General features: G+C 65.1%; 3 protein-coding genes across 5 annotated transcripts; 2 read left to right on the forward strand and 1 right to left on the reverse strand.

The window, feature by feature from the left end:
• Window positions 1–645: 645 nt before the first annotated feature.
• On the forward strand, window positions 646–8,234 carry ITGA7 (integrin subunit alpha 7; the record flags this gene model as incomplete). The annotated part of the gene is given in 15 exon segments (XM_053969312.1): window positions 646–830; window positions 832–876; window positions 1,457–1,569; window positions 1,994–2,036; window positions 2,038–2,193; window positions 2,812–2,887; window positions 2,972–3,056; window positions 3,556–3,633; window positions 3,720–3,776; window positions 4,496–4,699; window positions 5,229–5,319; window positions 6,098–6,208; window positions 6,610–6,705; window positions 7,290–7,412; window positions 8,028–8,234. Coding segments are annotated over 15 exon segments (1,646 nt in total), but the record flags the coding sequence as incomplete, so codon positions are not given.
• Window positions 8,235–8,307: 73 nt separating this feature from the next.
• Window positions 8,308–9,969, forward strand: LOC128802756 (putative per-hexamer repeat protein 5). Its single transcript, XM_053969313.1, has 4 exons — window positions 8,308–9,122; window positions 9,249–9,334; window positions 9,389–9,418; window positions 9,611–9,969. Exons 1-4 carry the CDS (start codon window positions 8,308–8,310, stop codon window positions 9,967–9,969), a joined length of 1,290 nt encoding a protein of 429 aa, XP_053825288.1.
• A 189-nt stretch (window positions 9,970–10,158) lies between these two features.
• Window positions 10,159–16,738, reverse strand: DNAJC14 (DnaJ heat shock protein family (Hsp40) member C14). Of its 3 annotated transcripts, none has more exons than XM_053969317.1 (7): window positions 16,675–16,738; window positions 14,831–16,135; window positions 14,634–14,740; window positions 13,284–13,403; window positions 12,303–12,463; window positions 11,388–11,490; window positions 10,159–10,387 (listed from the first exon to the last, which is right to left on the reverse strand). In XM_053969317.1, exons 2-7 carry the CDS (start codon window positions 16,106–16,108, stop codon window positions 10,177–10,179), a joined length of 1,980 nt encoding a protein of 659 aa, XP_053825292.1. In that variant the 5' UTR covers window positions 16,109–16,135; window positions 16,675–16,738; the 3' UTR covers window positions 10,159–10,176. The 3 variants fall into 3 exon arrangements, with proteins under 3 accessions (XP_053825292.1, XP_053825294.1, XP_053825293.1); XM_053969319.1 differs by having other exon boundaries at window positions 16,644–16,680; XM_053969318.1 differs by lacking the exon at window positions 16,675–16,738 and adding an exon at window positions 16,603–16,616.
• Window positions 16,739–18,518: the final 1,780 nt, after the last annotated feature.

An 18,518-nucleotide genomic window follows, 5' to 3' on the forward strand; every position in this document is an offset into this window, starting at 1 on the left:
TGCCCCGGGGCGCCTTCCTGGCGCGGGGCCCCGCGGACCCCGAGCACCGCATCTCGGGGAGCCTGGAGCTGCCGGAGCGCGAGCGGCGCTGCGTGCCCGCCACCTTCCGGCTGCACGTGCGTGCTTCGGCCTCGGCCTCCTCATCCTCAGCCTCCTCATCTTCCTCAGCCTCCTCATCTTCCTCAGCCTCGCCTTCCTCATCCTCAGCCTTCTCATCCTCCTTATCCTCACCTTCCTCATCCTCAGCCTTCTCAGCCTCCTTATCCTCACCTTCCTCAGCCTCATCTTCCTCATCCTCACCCTCCTCATCCTCAGCCATCTCTGCCTGGCCTCCTCAGTCTCACCTTCCTCACCCTCCTCATCCTCACCTTCCTCAGCCTTCTTATCCTCACCTTCCTCAGCCTCACCTTCCTCAGCCTCAGCCTTCTCAGCCTCACCCTCCTCAGCCGCATCTTCCTCATCCCTCAGCCTCCCTCAGACTCATCTTCCTCACCTTCCTCAGCCTCATCTTCCTCATCCTCACCTTCCTCAGACTCACCTTCCTCATCCTCACCCTCCTCAGCCTCATCTTCCTCATCCTCACCCTCCTCATCCTCACCCTCCTCAGCCTCACCTTCCTCCCCCTCATCCCCGCCCCCCCCCAAGGTGTGCCAGCACCTCCGGTGTCCCCGAGCGCCACCCTGACCTTCCTCCCCTCCTCCTCCTCGTCCCTCAGGACGACATCCCGGGACAAGCTGCGGCCCATCGCGCTCACGCTGGCCCACGGCATCGCCGCGGCGGGGCCACGGGGCGGCCACCGGGGGGGCCGCGGGACGGCGCTGCCCCCGCTGCCCCCCCGCGCTCAGCCCGCGCCAGCCCAGCACGCACCGCACCGAGGTGGGCACCTGGGCACCCACCTGGGCACCTGGGCACTCACCTGGGCTCTCACCTGGGCACTCACCTGGGCACTCACCTGGGGCACCTGGGCACTCACCTGGGCACTCACCTGGGCACCCACCTGGGCACCCACCTGGGCACTCACCTGGGGCACCTGGGCACTCACCTGGGCACTCACCTGGGCTCTCACCTGGGCACCTGGGCACTCACCTGGGGCACATGGGCACTCACCTGGGCTCTCACCTGGGCTCTCACCTGGGCACCTGGACACTCACCTGGGGCACTCACCTGTGTCATTCACCTGTGTCACTCACCTGGGAACCTGGGCACTCACCTGGGGCACTCACCTGGGCACCTGTGTCCCTCACCTGTGTCCCCGCACTGTCCCCCGGCTGTCCCGGGCTGTCCTGGGCTGTCCCCGCGCTGTCCCCGCGCTATCCCGCGCTGTCCCCGCGCTGTCCCCGCGCTGTCCCCGCGCCATCCTGGCTGTCCCCGCGCTATCCCGCGCTGTCCCCGCGCTGTCCCCGCGCTGTCCCGCGCTGTCCCCGCACTGTGCCCGTGTCCCCCGGTGTCCCCCCAGGTGCATTTCCTGCGCCAGGGCTGCGGCGATGACAAAATCTGCCAGAGCCACCTGGAGCTGCGGCCGCGCTTCTGCGCCCGCCTGGGCGACAGCGACTTCCTGCCCCTGCCCAGGTGAGGGGACAGCGGCCACCCCGGGCTGTCCCCAGCGCCCCCGGGGCGAGGCTGGCACTGCCACCGTCACCCTGAGGGACCGGGGATGTCCCCAAGGGGTCACAGGAGCGAGGATGGCACTGCCACGTCTCTGGGAGAGAGCAGGGGTGTCCCCAAGGCAGTCACAGGAGCGAGGATGGCACTGCCACCTTCAACCTGAGTGTCCAGGGATGTCCCCAAGGGGTCACAGGAGCGAGGATGGCACTGCCACCTTCAACCTGAGTGTCCAGGGATGTCCCCAAGGGGGTCACATGTGCGAGGATGGCACTGCCACCGTCACCCTGAGTGCCCGGGGATGTCCCCAAGGCAGTCACAGGAGCGAGGATGGCACTGCCACCGTCACCCCGAGTGCCCGGGGATGTCCCCACGGTGGCTCTGCCCGCAGGGACGAGGATGGCACTGCCATCTTCGCCGTGAGTGACCAGAAGGGACGTGGCCCTGGAGGTGCAGGTGACCAACGAGCCCTCGGACCCCGCGGAGCCGCAGAGGGACGGGGACGATGCCCACCAGGCCCTGCTGGTGGCCACCTTCCCCCCGGAGCTGCCCTACGCCGCCCTGCGGAGCGACGAGCCCGGGGGGCTCGGGGTGCGGGGACAGCCACGGGGGACAGGGGACAGCGACAGGGGACAGGGGACAGCCACAGGGGACGGGGACAGCCACGGGGGACGGGGGACAGCGACAGGGGACGGGGACAGCCACGGGGGACGGGGACAGCCACAGGGGACAGCCACAGGGGACGGGGACAGCGACAGGGGACGGGACAGCCACAGGGGACAGGAGGGGACAGCGACAGGGGACAGGAGGGGACGGGGGGGAAAGGGGACAGAGGGGACAGAGGGGACAGAGGGGACAGAGGGACAGAGGGGGATTGGGGGACAAGGGACAAGGGGACAGAGCAGACAGGAGGGGACGGGGGGGACAGAGGGGGGGGGACAGGGGTACGGGGGGCGGGGGACAGAGGGGATAGGGAGGGACAGGGGGTGGGGATGGGGTCAGTCCTGGGGGTGTGGGATGTACCTGGGCTCTGGGATGGGGTCACACCTGTGGCTGCAGGGTGGGGGTGACCCCGGGGTGCCCTCAGGGATGGGGTCACCCCGGGGTCACTCTGGAGTCACTCTGGGGTCACCCCGGGGTCACTCTGGGGGTCACTCTGGGGTCACCCCGGGGTGCCGCAGGGGGGCTCAGCCCCTGTCCCCCCCCCAGGACAAGGTGCTGTGCTTGGCCAACCAGAACGGCTCCAGGGTGGAGTGCGAGCTGGGGAACCCCCTCAAACGCGGGGGCCCAGGTGGGCGCAGCCCCCTCCCCAACCCCCCCGACCCCTCCCCCCGGCCCCCGGCCCCCCCCAGCGCTCACCTGCGCGTTCCCCAGGTGCGGTTCTTCCTCATCCTCAGCACCTCGGGCATCTCCATCCACACCACGGACCTGGCGGTGCAGCTGGAGCTGTCCACGTGAGCCGGGCGGGGGGCTGGGACCCCCGGGTGGGGCTGGGACCCCCGGGATTGGGGGCTGGAGACCCCCGGGACTGGGGGACGGGACCCCCGGGATTGGGGCATGAAGACCCCCGGGACTGGGGGCTGGAGACCCCCGGGATTGGGGGATGGGACCCCCGGGATTGGGGGCCAGAACCCGGGGGTGTTGAGGGTGAGAGCCCCCAGGAATTTGGGGTTTGGAGCCCCCAGGGTTTGGGGTCAGAGCCCCGGGGGGTTTGGGGATGGAGTCCCCAGGGTTTGGGGTCAGAGCCCCCAGGATCTGAGGTGGGAATTTGGGGGTCAGACCCCCCCAGACTGGAGGATTTGGGGACAAAGCCCAGGCAGTTTTAGAGTCCGGCCCCCCCAACATTTAGGGCCAGGGGGCTGCAATTTGGGGCTCAACCCCCCCCCTTGCACGGCCCCTTGGGGGTTTTTCTTTTGGGGTGTCACCCCCCCGACCCCAATTCCCCCCCCCCAGCACCAGCGAGCAGCCGGGGCTGGAGCCGGTGGTCGCCCGCGCCCGCGTGGTCATCGAGCTGCCCCTGGCCGTGACGGGGTGAGTGGGGACGGGCTTTTGGGGTGCCCGGGGGGCGGTTTTGGGGTCGGGGATCCCCCCCCTCACGCCAGGGCTGTCCCCCGCAGCGTGGCCGTGCCCTCCCGGCTGTTTTTTGGGGGGGCAGGTGCTGGGGGGAGAGCGCGGTGAAGAGGGAGAGCCAGGTGGGCAGCGCCGTCAGCTTCAAGTTCACGGTGAGAGACCCCCCAAAATTACAGACCCCAGAAACAGAGACCCCCCCAAAACAGAGACCCCCCCAAAATTACAGACCCCCAAAAACAGAGACCCCCCCAAAGCAGAGACCCCCCAAAATTACAGACCCCAAAAACAGAGACCCCTCAAAATTACAGGGCTATTTTTGGGATCGGGGCTGTTTTTGGGGCCGGGGCTGTTTTTGGGGTGGGGGCTGTTTTTGTGGTCATGGCCCCATACAGGGGCTATTTCTGGGGTGGGGGCTGTTTTTGGGGCCGGGGCTGTTTTTGGGGTGGGGGCTGTTTTTGGGGTCAGGACTGTTTAGGGATCGGGGCTGTTTTAGGGATCGGGGCTGTTTTTGGGGTGGGGGCTGTTTTAGGGATCGGGGCTGTTTAGGGATCGGGGCTGTTTTTGGGGTGGGGGCTGTTTTTGTGGTCATGGCCCCATACAGGAGCTATTTCCGGGGTGGGGGTGGTTTTTGGGGTGGGGGCTGTTTTTGGGGTCAGGGCTGTTTTAGGGATCGGGGCTGTTTTTGGGGGTGGGGGCTGTTTTTGTGGTCATGGCCCCATACAGGGGCTATTTCTGGGGTGGGGGCTGTTTTGGGGGCCGGGGCCATTTCTGGGGTCCGGGCCCGTGCCCCCCGCAGGTGTCGCAGCGGGGGCCGGTGCTGAAGACCCCCGGGCTCGGCGGCGCTGGCCGTGCAGTGGCCGCTGGAGCTGCCCAATGGGAAGTGGCTCCTGTACCCCCTGAGCCTGGAGCTGGGCACCCCCCCCGTGCCCTGCAGCCCCCCCGCCAACCCCCTGCACCTCGCCCTGGTGAGATCTGGGGGGCTGGGGGTGGCCGGGGGTCTCCGGGGGGGTCCAGGGGGTGTCCAGGGGTGTCCAGGGGGTGTCCAAAAGTGGCCAGAGGTGTCCAGGGGTGTCCTGGGGGTGTCCGGGGGTGTCCAGGGGGTGTCCAAAGGTGGCCAGAGGGGTTCAGCAGTGTCCAGGGGTGTCCAGGAATGTCCTGGGGGGTGTCCAGGGGTGTCCGGGGGTGTCCAGGGGGTGTCCGGGGGTGTCCAGGGGGTGTCCAGGGGTGTCCAGGGGTGTCCAGGGGGTGTCCAGGGGTGTCCAGGGAGTGTCCAGGGGTGTCCAAAAGGGGCCAGAGGTGTCCTGGGGTTGTCTGGGGGTGTCCAGGGAGTGTCCAGGGGGTGTCCGGGGGTGTCCTAAAGGTGTCCTGGGGGCGGGGTGGGCGGGGGGGGGGGGGGACAACAGGAGGTGTCCAGGGGTGTCCAAAGCTGGCCAGAGGCGTCCTGGGGGTGACCAGGAGTGTCCAAAGATGTCCAGGGGGTGCCCAGGGGTGCCCAGGGGGGCCCCGGGGCTCCCTGTCCCCCCCCCCCCCCCATGCCCGTCCTTGCCCCCCCCCAGGAGCCGCCAGGCCAGGGTGACCCCCCCCGAGGAGCCCCCGGCCCGCTCGTGGTGGGTGCCCGCGGGGAGGAGGAGGAGGAACGTGACCCTGGTGAGCAGGGGGGGTCTGGGGGGGCCCTGCTCATGGGGGGCACCCGGGCTTGGGGGTCCTCCTCCTCCTTTGGGGTGTCCCTGTTCCCGGCATCCCCCCGGTCCTGGGGTGCCCCTGCTCTGGCAGTGCCTCATTTTGGGGTGTGCCCGTTTTGGGTTGTGCCCGTTTTGGGGTGTGCCCGTTTTGGGGTGTGCCCGTTTTGGGGTGTCCCCGTTCCCAAGGTCACTCCACTCCTGGTGTCCCCTGGCTCTGTCCTGCCCCATTCTGGTGTCCCCCTCATTCCCAGTGTCTCCAATCCCGGGGTGTCCCCCCCATTCCCATGGTGTCCCCCCATTCCCATTGTCCCCATTTCCGGGGTGTCCCCGCTTTGTCACTGCCCCATTTTGGGATTTCCCCATTCCTGGGGTGTCCCCGTGCTGTCACCGCCCCCATTCCGGTGTCCCCCCCCAATCCCGGGGTGTCCCCCCAGTCCCGGAATGTCCCCCCAACCCCGGGGTGTCCCTCCAATCCCGGGGTGTCCCCGGGGTGTCCCCCAATCCCTGGGTATCCCCCAATCCCGGGGTGTCCCCCCCAATCCCGGAATGTCCCCCCAACCCCGGGGTGTCCCCCAATCCCGGGTTGTCCCCCCCAATCCCGGGTTGTCCCCCCCAATCCCGGGGTGTCCCCCAATCCCTGGGTATCCCCCAATCCCGGGTTGTCCCCCCCAATCCCTGGGTATCCCCCAATCCCGGGGTGTCCCCCAATCCCGGGGTGTCCCCCCCCTGTCCCCGCTGCCCAGGACTGTGCCCGGGGCACGGCTCGCTGCCGCCCGTTCCGGTGCCCGCTGCCGTCGCTGGAGCGCTCGGAGCTGCGGGCGCGGGGCCGCCTCTGGAACGGGACCTTCCTGGAGGTGGGAGAGCCCCGGCAGGGGAGGGGGCTCGGCCCGGCCTGGACCCCCCAGCCCCAAATCCCCAAATCCCTGAATTCCCAAATCCCGAATTCCCAAATCCTGAATTCACAAATCCCCAAATCCTGAATCCCAAAATCCTGAATCCTGAAATCCCTGAATCCCCAAACCCCAAATCCCTAAATCCCTGAATTCTCAAATCCCTAATTCCCAAATCCCGAATTCCCAAATCCCCAAACCCCTGAATTCCCAAATCCTGAATCCCCAAACCCCCAAATCCTGAATCCCCAAATCCCCAAATTCCCAAACCCCGAATTCCCAAACCCCGAATTCCCAAACCCCAAATCCTGAATTCACAAATCCCCGAATTCCCAAACCCCGAATCCCCAAATCCCGGATCCCAGGAGTTCCTGGACGTGGAGAACCTGGAGCTGATCGTGCGCGCCGAGGTCTCGGTCACCTCCCCCCGCGGCAACGTCGTCATCAAGGACGGGGGTGGCGCAGGTGGGGACACCCGGGGACCCCAAATCCCCCTGGGGACACCCGGGGACACCCCTGGACCCCCAGACCCCCCCCCCCCGATGTCCCCTGATGTCCCCATGGCCCCATTGATCCGCCCGTGACCCCAATGACCTCTGTGACCACTGTGACCCCCGTGACCCCACTGACCTCAGTGACCCCTGTGTGACCCCCCCTGTGACCCCAATGACCCCTGTGACCCCCCTGTGACCCCCCTGTGACCCCAATGACCCCTGTGACTCCCGTGACCCCCCCTGTGACCCCAATGACCTCTGTGGCCACTGTGACCCCAGTGACCCCAGTGTGACACCCCTGTGACCTCTGTGGCCACTGTGACCCCTCTGTGACCCCTGTGACCCCAGTGTGACCCCACTGACCCCAGTGACTGCTGTGACCCAATGACCCCCGTGACCCCCGTGTGACCCCTGTGTGACCCCCCGTGACCCCGTGACCCCCGTGTGACCCCTGTGTGACCCCCGTGACCCTCCCGTGACCCCCGTGTGACCCCTGTGTGACCCCCGTGACCCCGTGACCCCATGACCCCGTGGCCCTGCTGTCCCCGCAGGTGTCCGTGTCGCTGCACCTGGACCCGGGCGTGGCCGTGGCCGCGGTGCCCTGGTGGGTGCTGCCGCTGGCGGCGCTGCTGGGGCTGCTGCTGCTGGCACTGCTCGTGCTGGGGCTCTGGAAGGTGAGCGACCCCGGCTATCGCGACACGGCACCGCAGAGCACGGCATATCGCGATATGGCACCGCAGAGCATGGCATGTCGCGATATAGAGCATGGCATGTCACGATACGGCACCACAGAGCACAGCATATCGCAATATGGCACCACAGAGCACAGCATATCGCGATATGGCACCGCAGAGCACGGCATGTCGCGATATAGAGCATGGCATGTCATGATATGGCACCACAGAGCACGGCATATCGCGATATTGCACCACAGAGCACAGCATATCGCGATATAGTCACGATACGGCACCACAGAGCACAGCATATTGCAATATGGCACCACAGAGCACGGCATATCGCGATATAGAGCATGGCATGTCGCGGTATATCCCATGCTGTCCGGTGCCATATTGCGATATCTCACTCTGTCCAGTGCCATGTCACGATACATCCCAAGCTGTCCAGTGCCATATCGCGATACATCCCACTCTGTCCGGTGCCATGTCGCGATATCTCACTCAGTCCGGTGCCATATCGCGATATACCTCACTCTGTCCGGTGCCATATTGCGATATATCCCCCCGTGTCGGGCGCCATGTCGCGACACGCCCCGTGCCCTCTGTCGCCAGGTGGGGTTTTTCCGGCGGGCGCCGCCGCCGGCCGTGCCGCGGTTCCGGGCCGTGCGCATCCCGCGGGAGCAGCGGCCGCAGGCGCGCGAGGGCCGCACCGGCGCCATCCTGCGGCCGCACTGGGCGGCCGGGCCCCGCCGCGGGCACGGGGACGGCGCCGGCGCCGCGCCGGGACCCGCCTGAGCCGCGCCCGCGGACGGACGGACGGACGGACACGGCACCCACGGACGGACACGGCACAGACAGACACGGCACCCACGGACGGACGGACGGACACGGCATGGACAGATGGACATGGCACGGACACGGCATGGACAGACAGATGGACGGACACGGCTGGACAGATGGACATGGCTGGACAGATGGACACGGCACGGACGGACAGATGGACACGGCGTGGACACAGCATGGACAGACGGACGGACAGACACGGCTGGACAGATGGACACAGCACGGACACGGCATGGACAGACGGACGGACGGACACGGCTGGACAGATGGACATGGCACGGACAGACGGACACGGCACGGACACAGCACGGACAGATGGACACGGCACGGATGGACGGACACAGCATGGATGTGGGAGGGACAGGGACGGGGACAGCGCCGCACCGGGACCCGCCTGACCAACACCCACGGACAGACGGACACGGCATGGACAGATGGACACGGCACGGACAGACGGACACGGCATGGACATGGCTGGACAGATGGACACAGCATGGACATGGGAGGGACAGGGACAGGGACAGGGACAGGGACAGGGACAGGGACAGGGACAGGGACGGCGCCACACCAGGACCCGTCTGATGGACACCCACGGACAGACGGACACGGCATGGATGGACAGATGGACACGGCTGGACAGATGGACACAGGATGGACAGGGACGGGCCATGGACACCCAGATCCACCTGAGGGACATCCAGGGTGGACACAGGGTGGACTCAGGACAAGGACAAGGACAAGGACAGGGGACAGGGATGGTCCCTGGCGGTGCCCTGGGAAGGCCCCGTGGAGGCCCCCGCAATGTCCCGGAGCTCGCAGGATGGGCAGTGGCCGGACAGAGCCACGGCCCCGGGGTCAGTTCAGGCCCTGGGGGTCAGTTCGGCCCAGGGGTCAGTTCAGGCCCTGGGGTCAGTTCAGCCCCAGGGGTCAGTTCAGGCCCGGGGGTCAGTTCAGGCCCTGGGGTCAGTTCAGCCCCAGGGGTCAGTTCAGGCCCGGGGGTCAGTTCGGGCCTTGGGGGTCAGTTCAGGCCCCAGGGGTCAGTTCGGGCCCGGGGTCAGTTCAGGCCCCAGGGGTCAGTTCGGGCCCTGGGGTCAGTTCAGGCCCAGGGGTCAGTTCGGGCCCGGGGTCAGTTCGGCCCCAGGGGTCAGTTCGGGCCTGGGGTCAGTTCAGGCCCCAGGGGTCAGTTCGGGCCCGGGGTCAGTTCGGGCCCGGGGTCAGTTCGGCCCCAGGGGTCAGTTCGGGCCTGGGGTCAGTTCAGGCCCCGGGGTCACTCTGTCCCCACTCTGTCACTTTTTGTCCCCAATAAAAGGCGCTGACCCCACACTGACCCCGAGTGCTCCTTTGGTGTCCAGGGGCTGCCGCCATGATGGGTATGGCGGCCGCCATGATTGGTGTGGTGACCGCCATGATGGTTGTGGCAGCCTCCATGACAGGAGTGGTCGCTTCACCGTCAGGCCAGGCCGTGTCTCCCGGACTAACGGGACACGCCCCCGCCCCACGGGTCCGTCCCGGCCGCTCCGGAGCCGCCACAACCCCGGTACCGGCGCCTGAAGCGCCGCCCTGCCCACACTCAAGATGGCGCCGCGCTCTGAGTCCTCACAGGACCCCTCAACATGGCGGCGCCCATCGCTGCGTCAGTGACGTCATTCTAGTTCCGGCACGGGCCGGAAGTGGCGCGGCCATGGCGGCGCGGAGCTCCCGGGGCTGGTGAGGCCGGGGGGGGCCTTGGGGACCCCCAAATCAACCCCTATTTCCACAAATCCCCCCCCCTTTTTTTAAATTTTTAATACAAAAACCACCACTCGATTTTCTTTAAAAAAAGAAAAAAGAAAAAAAATAGATTTTTTTTTATTCCAAGCCCTTTTTTTTTTTTTTTTTTTTTTTTTTTTTTTTTGGGGGGTGGGGGTCGGGGGTCTCCTCAGCGCGGCAGCGGCCGCCGCCCCTTCTTCCTCCTCTTGTGCTTCGTGTCCCCCCTGGGGGCGCCCCCCTGGGCCTGGGGGGGGTCCCTGGGGGGGTCCCTGGGGGGGTCCCCGCGGCCCCCCCGGCCTCGCCCGGGCCCCCCTGGAAAACGCGGGCCAGGAAATCCTGGAGGGCGCTGGGGGAGGGGGGGCTGCCCTTGGGGGGGGGGCCTGGGGGGAGAGAAAAGGGGTTGGGGCACAGCTGGGCACAGCTGGGCACCCCCTGAGCACACCTGGATGTACCTGGGCACTGCCTGGGCACACCTGGGCACCCCCTGGGCACCCCCTGAGCACACCTGGGCACCACCTGGGCACCCCTGGATGTACCTGGGCACACCTGGCAGTCCCTGAGCACACCTGGATGCACCTGGGCACTGCCTGGGCACACCTGGGCACCCCCTGAGCACACCTGGGCACTGCATGGGCACACCTGGGCACACTTGGATGTACCTGAGCACCGCATGGGCACACCTGGGCACACCTGGATGTACCTGGGCACACCTGGGCAGTCCCTGGGCACCCCCTGAGCACACCTGGGCACACCTGGGCACCCCCTGAGCACACCTGGGCAGTCCCTGGGCACACCTGGATGCACCTGGGCACACCTGGACACCCTCTGGGCACCCCCTGAGCTCACCTGGGCACCCCCTGAGCACACCTGGGCACACCTGGATGCACCTGGGCACTGCCTGGACACACCTGGACACCCCCTGAGCACAGCTGGATGTACCTGGGCACCCCCTGGGCACTCCCTGAACACACCTGGGCACACCTGGATGTACCTGGACACACCTGGGCACCCTTGGAACCTCCTCCCCCAGGACTGACCGCTGGTGTCCAGCCCCAGGACACCCCAGACCACCCCAAGCCACCCCCGTCCCCAGGACTGACCGCTGGCAGACGGCCCCAGGACACCCCCAGGACACCCTTGGTCACTCTTGACCACCGCCTGCCCAGGACTGACCACTGGTGTCCAGCCCCAGGACACCCGGGACACCCCCAGGACACCCCAGGCCAGCCCAGGCCACCCCCCCTCCCCAGGACTGACCACTGGTGTCCAGCCCCAGGCCAGCCCAGGCCACCCCCCTCCCCAGGACTGACCACTGGTGTCCAGCCCCAGGCCAGCCCAGGCCAGCCCAGGCCAGCCCAGGCCCCCGTCCCCAGGACTGACCGCTGGCGGCCGGCCGGCGTGGCTGTCCTGGCGCCGAAGGACAGGTGGTAGGGGACACGGTGGCTGTCCGGGGAGATGGCCACGCGCTGGCAGCCCGCCCACTCTGGGGACACACAGGGGACACGGTGACACCGGAGACCCCGCGGTGGCCATGGTGACCCCAGAGTGACCTGGGCACGGTGTCCCCTTGGTCATGGTGACACTAGAGAACCCCCCAGAGATGGGCACAGTGTCCCCTGGTCATGGTGACACCAGAGGGACCCAGGGATGGTGACACCAGGGACCCCTGGGCATGGTCCTGGTGTCCCTCCAGTCGTGGGGACACCAGAGGGACCTCGGTGGTCATGGTGTCCCCTTTGGTCATGGTGACAGCAGGGACCTGCCGGGGATGGTGTCCCCAGAGACCCCAGGGATGGTCATGGTGTCCCTTTGGTCATGGTGGCACCAGACACCCCGAGGATGGTGACACCAGAGAGGTCCCCAGGGATGGTGACACCAGGGACCCCTGGTCATGGTGTCCCCAGGTCATGGTGACATCAGGGACACCCTGGGGATGGTCATGGTGTCCCCAGGTCATGGTGACACCAAAGACACCTGGTCATGGTGTCCCCTGACACCCCGAGGATGGTGACACCAGAGAGGTCCCCTGGGATGGTGACACCAGGGACACCCCAGGGATGGTGTCCCCTGGTCATGGTGACCCCAAAGACCTGGTGATGGTGTCCCCTTGGTTGTGGTGTCCCCCTGGTCATGGTGACACCAGGGACGGTGTCCCCAGAGACCTCTGGTGATGGTGTCCCCAGGTCATGGTGTCCCCTGGGCTCTGTCACCCCCTGGGATCTGTCACCCCTGGGCTGGCTCTGGTCACCCCCCCGGTGTGTCCGTGCTCCGTGTCCCCTGCCAGGTGTCCCTCACCGGTGACGTCGTAGATGTGGCCGTCCATGCGGGCCAGGTAGGTGACCTTGAGGCCGAGCAGGCTGGACTCTGCCCACAGGTCACCCTCTTCGGCCGCGTGCCACCCCCCGCACGTGGCACAGTACCGGCCACCGCGCGGGTCCCTGTCCAGCTGGAACCGCCTGCGGGGACACGGGGACACTGGGACACCCCCAGGGACACGGGGACACTGGGACACCCCCAGGGACACTGGGGACACTGGGACACCCCCAGGGACCCCCCCAGGGACACCCCCAGGGACACCCCAGGGACACTGTGACACCCCCAGGGACCCCCCAGGGACATTGGGGACATCGGGGACACAGGGACACCCCCAGGGACATCAAGGACATGGGGACACTGGGGACACCCCCAGGGACACCCCCAGGGACATCAGGGACACAGGGACACCCCCAGGCACATCCCCAGGGACACTGGGGACACTGGGACACCCCCAGGGACATGGGGACACTGGGGACACAGGGACACCCCCAGGGACCCCCCGGGGACATCAGGGACACAGGGACACCCCCAGGGACATCGGGGACGCTGAGACACCCCCAGGGACATCGGGGACATGGGGACACCCCCAGGGACATTGAGACACCCCCAGGGACATCGAGGACACAGGGACACAGGGACACTGGGGACACTGTGACACCCCCAGGGACACCCCCAGGGACATTGGGGACGCCCTCAGCAACATTGGGGACACTGAGACACCCCCAGGCACATTGGGGACATGGCGACACAGGGACATTGGGGACACTGTGACACCCTCAGTGACACTGGGGACACTGAGACACCCCCAGGGACACTGTCCCTGCAGTCCCCAACTTTCCCCACTGTCCCCGGTGTCCCCACACTATCCCTGCTGTCCCCAGTGTCCCCCGCAGTGTCCCCAGTGTCCCCACGGTGTCCCCGCTGTCCCAGGTGTCCCCGGTGTCCCCGTGCTGTCCCCACCTGTGGCGTCCCCCGCAGCGGGTGCAGCCCATGGCGTCCATGGCGTCCCTGAGCTCCTCCTGCAGCCGGCCCAGGAACGCGCCCAGCGCCCGCGCCAGCTCCCCCTGCGCCAGCTGCTTCCTGCAAAAACGGGAATCACGACCCAAAATACGGGATGGGCACCCCCAAAAATGGGATGGGAACCCCAAAAAATGGGATTTATACCAAGAAAAGGGGATTTAAACCCACAAAAATGAGAATTACAGCCCCAAAAATGTGCCCGGTGCCCGCGCCAGCTCCCCCCGTGCCAGCTGCTTCCTGCAGCCAAAACACGGGAATCACGACCCAAAAGATGGGATGGGCACCCTGAAAATGGGATGGGAACCCCAAAAAATGGGATGGGAACCCCGAAAAATGGGATTGACAGCCCCAAAAACCTGCCCAGCGCCCGCGGCAGCTCCCCCCATGCCAGCTGCTTCCTGCAAAAATGGGAATCACGACCCAAAATACGGGATGGACACCACAAAAATGGGATGGGCACCCCGAAAAATGGGATGGGAACCCCAAAAAATGGGATGGAAACCCCAAAAATGGGATTTATACCCAAAAAATGGGATTGACAGCCCCAAAAAACCTGCCCGGCGCCCGCGCCAGCTCCCCCCGCGCCAGCTGCTTCCTGCAGCCAAAACACGGGAATCACGACCCAAAAAAGGGATGGGCACCCTGAAAAATGGGATGGGAACCCCAAATCCCAGGATTCCCGCCCCAAAATATGGGATTTAAACCCAAAACATGACATTCCCACCCCAAAATTTGGGATTTTCACCCCAAACTCACGCCTGGTACTCACGCTGCCTCTCGGGGCTGCTCACCCCGCTCCCAGCCCACCCCCAAAATGGGATTTACAGCCCAAAACCGGGATTTACACCCCAAAAACGGGATTTACACCCCCCAAACCCATCATTCCCACCCCAAAATTTGGGATTTTCACCCCAAACTCACGCCTGGTACTCGCGCTGCCTCTCGGGGCTGCTCACACACTCCCAGCCCACCCCAAAAATGGGATTTACACCCCCAAAATGGGATTTACACCCCAAAACCGGGATTTACACCCCAAAACCGGGATTTACACCCCCAAATCCGGGATTCCCACCCCAAAATTTGGGATTTTCACCCCAAACTCACGCCTGGTACTCGCGCCGCCTCTCGGGGCTGCTCACCTGCTCCCAGCCCACCCCAAAAATGGGATTTACACCCCCAAATCCAGGATTTACACCCCAAACCCCGGGATTTACACCCCAAAAACGGGATTTACACCCGCCAAACCCATCATTCCCACCCCAAAATTTGGGATTTTCACCCCAAACTCACGCCTGGTACTCGCGCCGCCTCTCGGGGCTGCTCACCCGCTCCCAGCCCGCCCGCAGCACCTTGAACGCCGCCTCCGCCCGGGGGTCGCGGCTCTTGTCGGGGTGCACCTGCCAAGGCACGGCCCTCAGCGCTCCCGCCGTGTCCCCAAGGTGTCCCCAAGGTGTCCCCAACCCCCCCGGGATGTCCCCGACACCCACCAGCACCGCCAGCCTCCGGTACGCCCGCCGCAGCTCGGTGTCGCTGGCCGTGGGCTCCACGCCGAGCACCCGGAACGGGTCCAGCTCCTCCTCGGCCACCTCGGCCATGGCCACCAAACGTGTCACCTCCTCCTGGCCGCCACCTCCGTGGCTCGCCCGCCGCCGTAGCCACTCGCCCAGCAGCTCCCGGGAGCGGCGGAGCCCCGCGGAGGCGCCGCGGAGGAAGGAGCGGAGCGCCCCGAGGAGGAGGAGGAGGAGGAGGAAGAGCAGCGCCAGGAGAGCCCCGAGCAGGCGCAGGCACAGCGCGACCCCCGCCCGGGCCACCCGCAGGGACCCCCGGTGTCCCGTCCCGGTGTCGTCGCGCTCCTCCTCGTGGCGTTGTCGCGGTCGCCGCCGCGCCCTGCGGGGGTCGCCGCTGTCCTCCGGGGGTCCCCGGTGGCGGCAGCCGAGGCCGCACGGGAGGTCCCGGGAGGGGCTCGGGGGAGCGGCCGGGGGGCCCCGGCAGCCGCAGCGACCCCCGGGCGGGGGGACACTGCCGGGGCTGGGGACACTGCTGGGAGTGGGGACACCCCCAGTGTTGGGGACATCCTCAGGGCTGGGGACACTCCCGGGAGTGGGGACACTGCCAGCACCGGGGACACTCCCGGGGCTGGGGACACTCGCAGGACCGGGGACTGTCCCAGTGTTGGGGACACCCCCAGGGTTGGGGACACCCCCAGGGTTGGGGACATCCTCAGGGTTGGGGACACTCCTGGGAGTGGGGACACTGCCAGCACCGGGGACACTCCCGGGGTTGGGGACACCCCCGGGGCTGGCGACACTGCCGGGGTTGGGGACACTGGCAGGACCGGGGACTGTCCCAGTGTTGGGGACACCCTGAGGACCAGGGACACTCCGGGGACCGGGGACACGCCCGGTATTGGGGACACCCTCAGGGCTGGGGACACTCCCGGGACCAGGGACACTCCCGGTGTTGGGGACACTCCCGGGACCAGGGACACTCCCGGTATTGGGGACACTCCCGGTATTGGGGACACTCCCGGTATTGGGGACACTCCCGGGACCAGGGACTCTCCCGGGGCCGGTGACAGGAGGGTCGCGCTCGCCGCTCTCGTCGTCGTCGCCGCCCGCCGTGCCGGTGCCGGTGCCGCTGCCGGTGGTGCCGGTGGCAGCGGGGGGGTGGCCGCAGGTCCCGTTCCAGGCGGCGCTGGAGCCCCCCCCGGGCCCGCTCCCCCCGGGGCCGCTCCCGGCCGCCTCCCGGTACCGGGGCCGCTCCATCGCACCGGGGTTAGGTCACGGCCATCCCTGGGACAGCGGGGGGACAGCGGCGTCAGCACCCCCAGAACGGTACCGGGACCCCCGGACCGAGCCCCGGGACCCCCCAGAACGGCACCGGGACCCCCAGAATGACTCCCGGGATCACCGAAACGAGCCCCGGGACCCCCAGAACGGTGTACCGGAGAGATCTGAATGGACCCCGGGACCCCCAGAACGGCACCGGGACCCCAAGAATGGACCCCGGACCACCGGACCGAGCCCCGGGACCCCCAGAACGGTGTACCGGAGAGCCCTGAATGGACCCCGGGACCCCCAGAACGGCCCCGGGACCCCCCGAGCGGCTCCCGGGACACGGGGATCCCCCAATCAACCCCCGCGACGGCCCCGGGAACCCCGAAATCCGGTCCCGGGGACCCCCTGACCCCTTCCCGAATGGAACCGGGAGCCCCTAAACCGGCCCGGGAGCTCCGGTACCGGCAGGGTTCGGGACTCACCACTCCGGTACCGGGGGGGTTCGGGGGGGTTCGGGACTCACCACTCCGGTACCGGGGGGGTTCGGGACTCACCACTCCGGTACCGGCGGGGGGGGGTGGGGTCGCGCCGCCGCCCCCCCCCGGGTCCCCTCACGGCCGCACTTCCGCTTTCCGCCCGCCGCCGCGCTAGCCACGCCCACTTCCGGTGTGGGGCAGCACGCGCCAGCGTCACGCGGCTCACTCCTTAAAAGGCAACGGCCACGCCCCCTTAGCGGCGCGAGTCGGTCCCTAGGTTGACATGACCACGCCCCCTGAGTTATTGGCAGCACCTTTTAAATCTGCATAGCCACGCCCCTTAATGTATTATATATACGCCCCTTAAAGGGGTAATGCTTCTTAAAGCGGCAATGCCGCTGCGCCGTCACCGCGGTGGGGCCCACGCCCGTTCCCAGTGCCCCCAGTGCTCCCAGTTCGGGCTCTCTCCCGGGACCTCTCCCAGCACTCCCAGTGGCCCCAGTCCGGGGTCTCTCCCAGTTCCCCCAGTTCTCCCAGCACTCCCAGTTCCTCCAGTTCGGGGTCTCTCCCAGTGCCCCCAGCACTCCCAGTTCAGGGTCTTTCCCAGTTCCCCCAGTTCCCCCAGTACTCCCAATTACCCCAACACTCCCCAGTTCTCCCAGTTCGGGGTCTGTCCCAGTTCCCCCAGCACTCCCAGTTCTCAGTCTCTCCCAGTTCTCCCAGTTCCCCCAGTTCGGGGTGTCTCTTTCCCAGTTCCCCCAGTTCTCAGTCTCTCCCAGTACTTCCAGTTCCCCCAGTTCCCGGTCTCTCCCAGTCCCCCCAGTTCCCCCAGTCCCCCCAGCACTCCCAGTCCCCCCAGTTCCCAGTTCCCCCAGTCCCCCCAGCACTCCCAGTCCCCCCAGTTCCCAGTCCCCCCAGTTCCCCCAGTTCTCCCAGTCCCCCCAGTCCCCCCAGTTCTCCCAGTTCCCCCAGCACTCCCAGTCCCCCCAGTTCTCCCAGTCCCCCCAGTCCCCCCAGCACTCCCAGTTCCCAGTCCCCCCAGCACTCCCAGTTCTCCCAGTTCTCCCAGTCCCCAGCCATCCGGCCCCGCTGGGTCGCTGCTCTTTTATTCCTCCACGTTGGGAAAAACCGAAGCAGGAAAAGGCAGAGGAAGGAAACGGGGGGGGGGGGCGGCGCCGCGGGGGGCACGGCCCCGCTCCTGGCTTTTCACCCCGGTTTTAAATCCCATTAAAAAGTGGGAGTGAATTCAGGATGAAGGACCCGAACACGAAAAAAATTAAAATATAATTAGGGAAAAAAGGGGGGAAATTGAGAATAAAGAAAAAGAAATTAAAAGAAAATTTAAAGTAATTTTTAAAAAATTAACCCCAATTAAAAATAAACAAAAAAACAAAAAACCAAACCAAAACAAAACAAAAAAAAAAAAACCCAAAAAAAAAAAACCAAAACAAAAAAATCAGTAAAATAAAATAAAAAGAAAAAACAAAAGAAAGTAAAAGAGAAAGTAAAGCAAAACAAAATGAAATAAAACAAATATATTAAAACAAAATAAAATTAAATTAAATGAAATAAAACTGAATAAAACAAAATGAAATCAAATAAAATAAAACAAATAAACCAGAATAAAATAAAACAAAACTAAATAAAACAAAAAAAAGGGAAATGAAATAAAATAAAATAGAAAAGAATAAAATAAAATACCTAAAATAAAATAAAATGAAATTAAAAAGAAAAAAACCTAAAATGGAATGAAATTAAATAAAACAAAAAACCTGAAACAAAATAAAACAAAATGAAATAAAATAAAAAACCTAAAATAAAATAAAACAGAATAAAATTAAACAAAATAAAATAAAAACCTGAAATGAAATGAAATAAAGTAAAATAAAATAGAATAAAATAAAATAACCAAAATAAAATGA

Source organism: Vidua macroura, unplaced genomic scaffold (genome assembly GCF_024509145.1).
Source record: "Vidua macroura isolate BioBank_ID:100142 unplaced genomic scaffold, ASM2450914v1 whyUn_scaffold_175, whole genome shotgun sequence".
Lineage (NCBI taxonomy): Eukaryota > Metazoa > Chordata > Aves > Passeriformes > Viduidae > Vidua > Vidua macroura.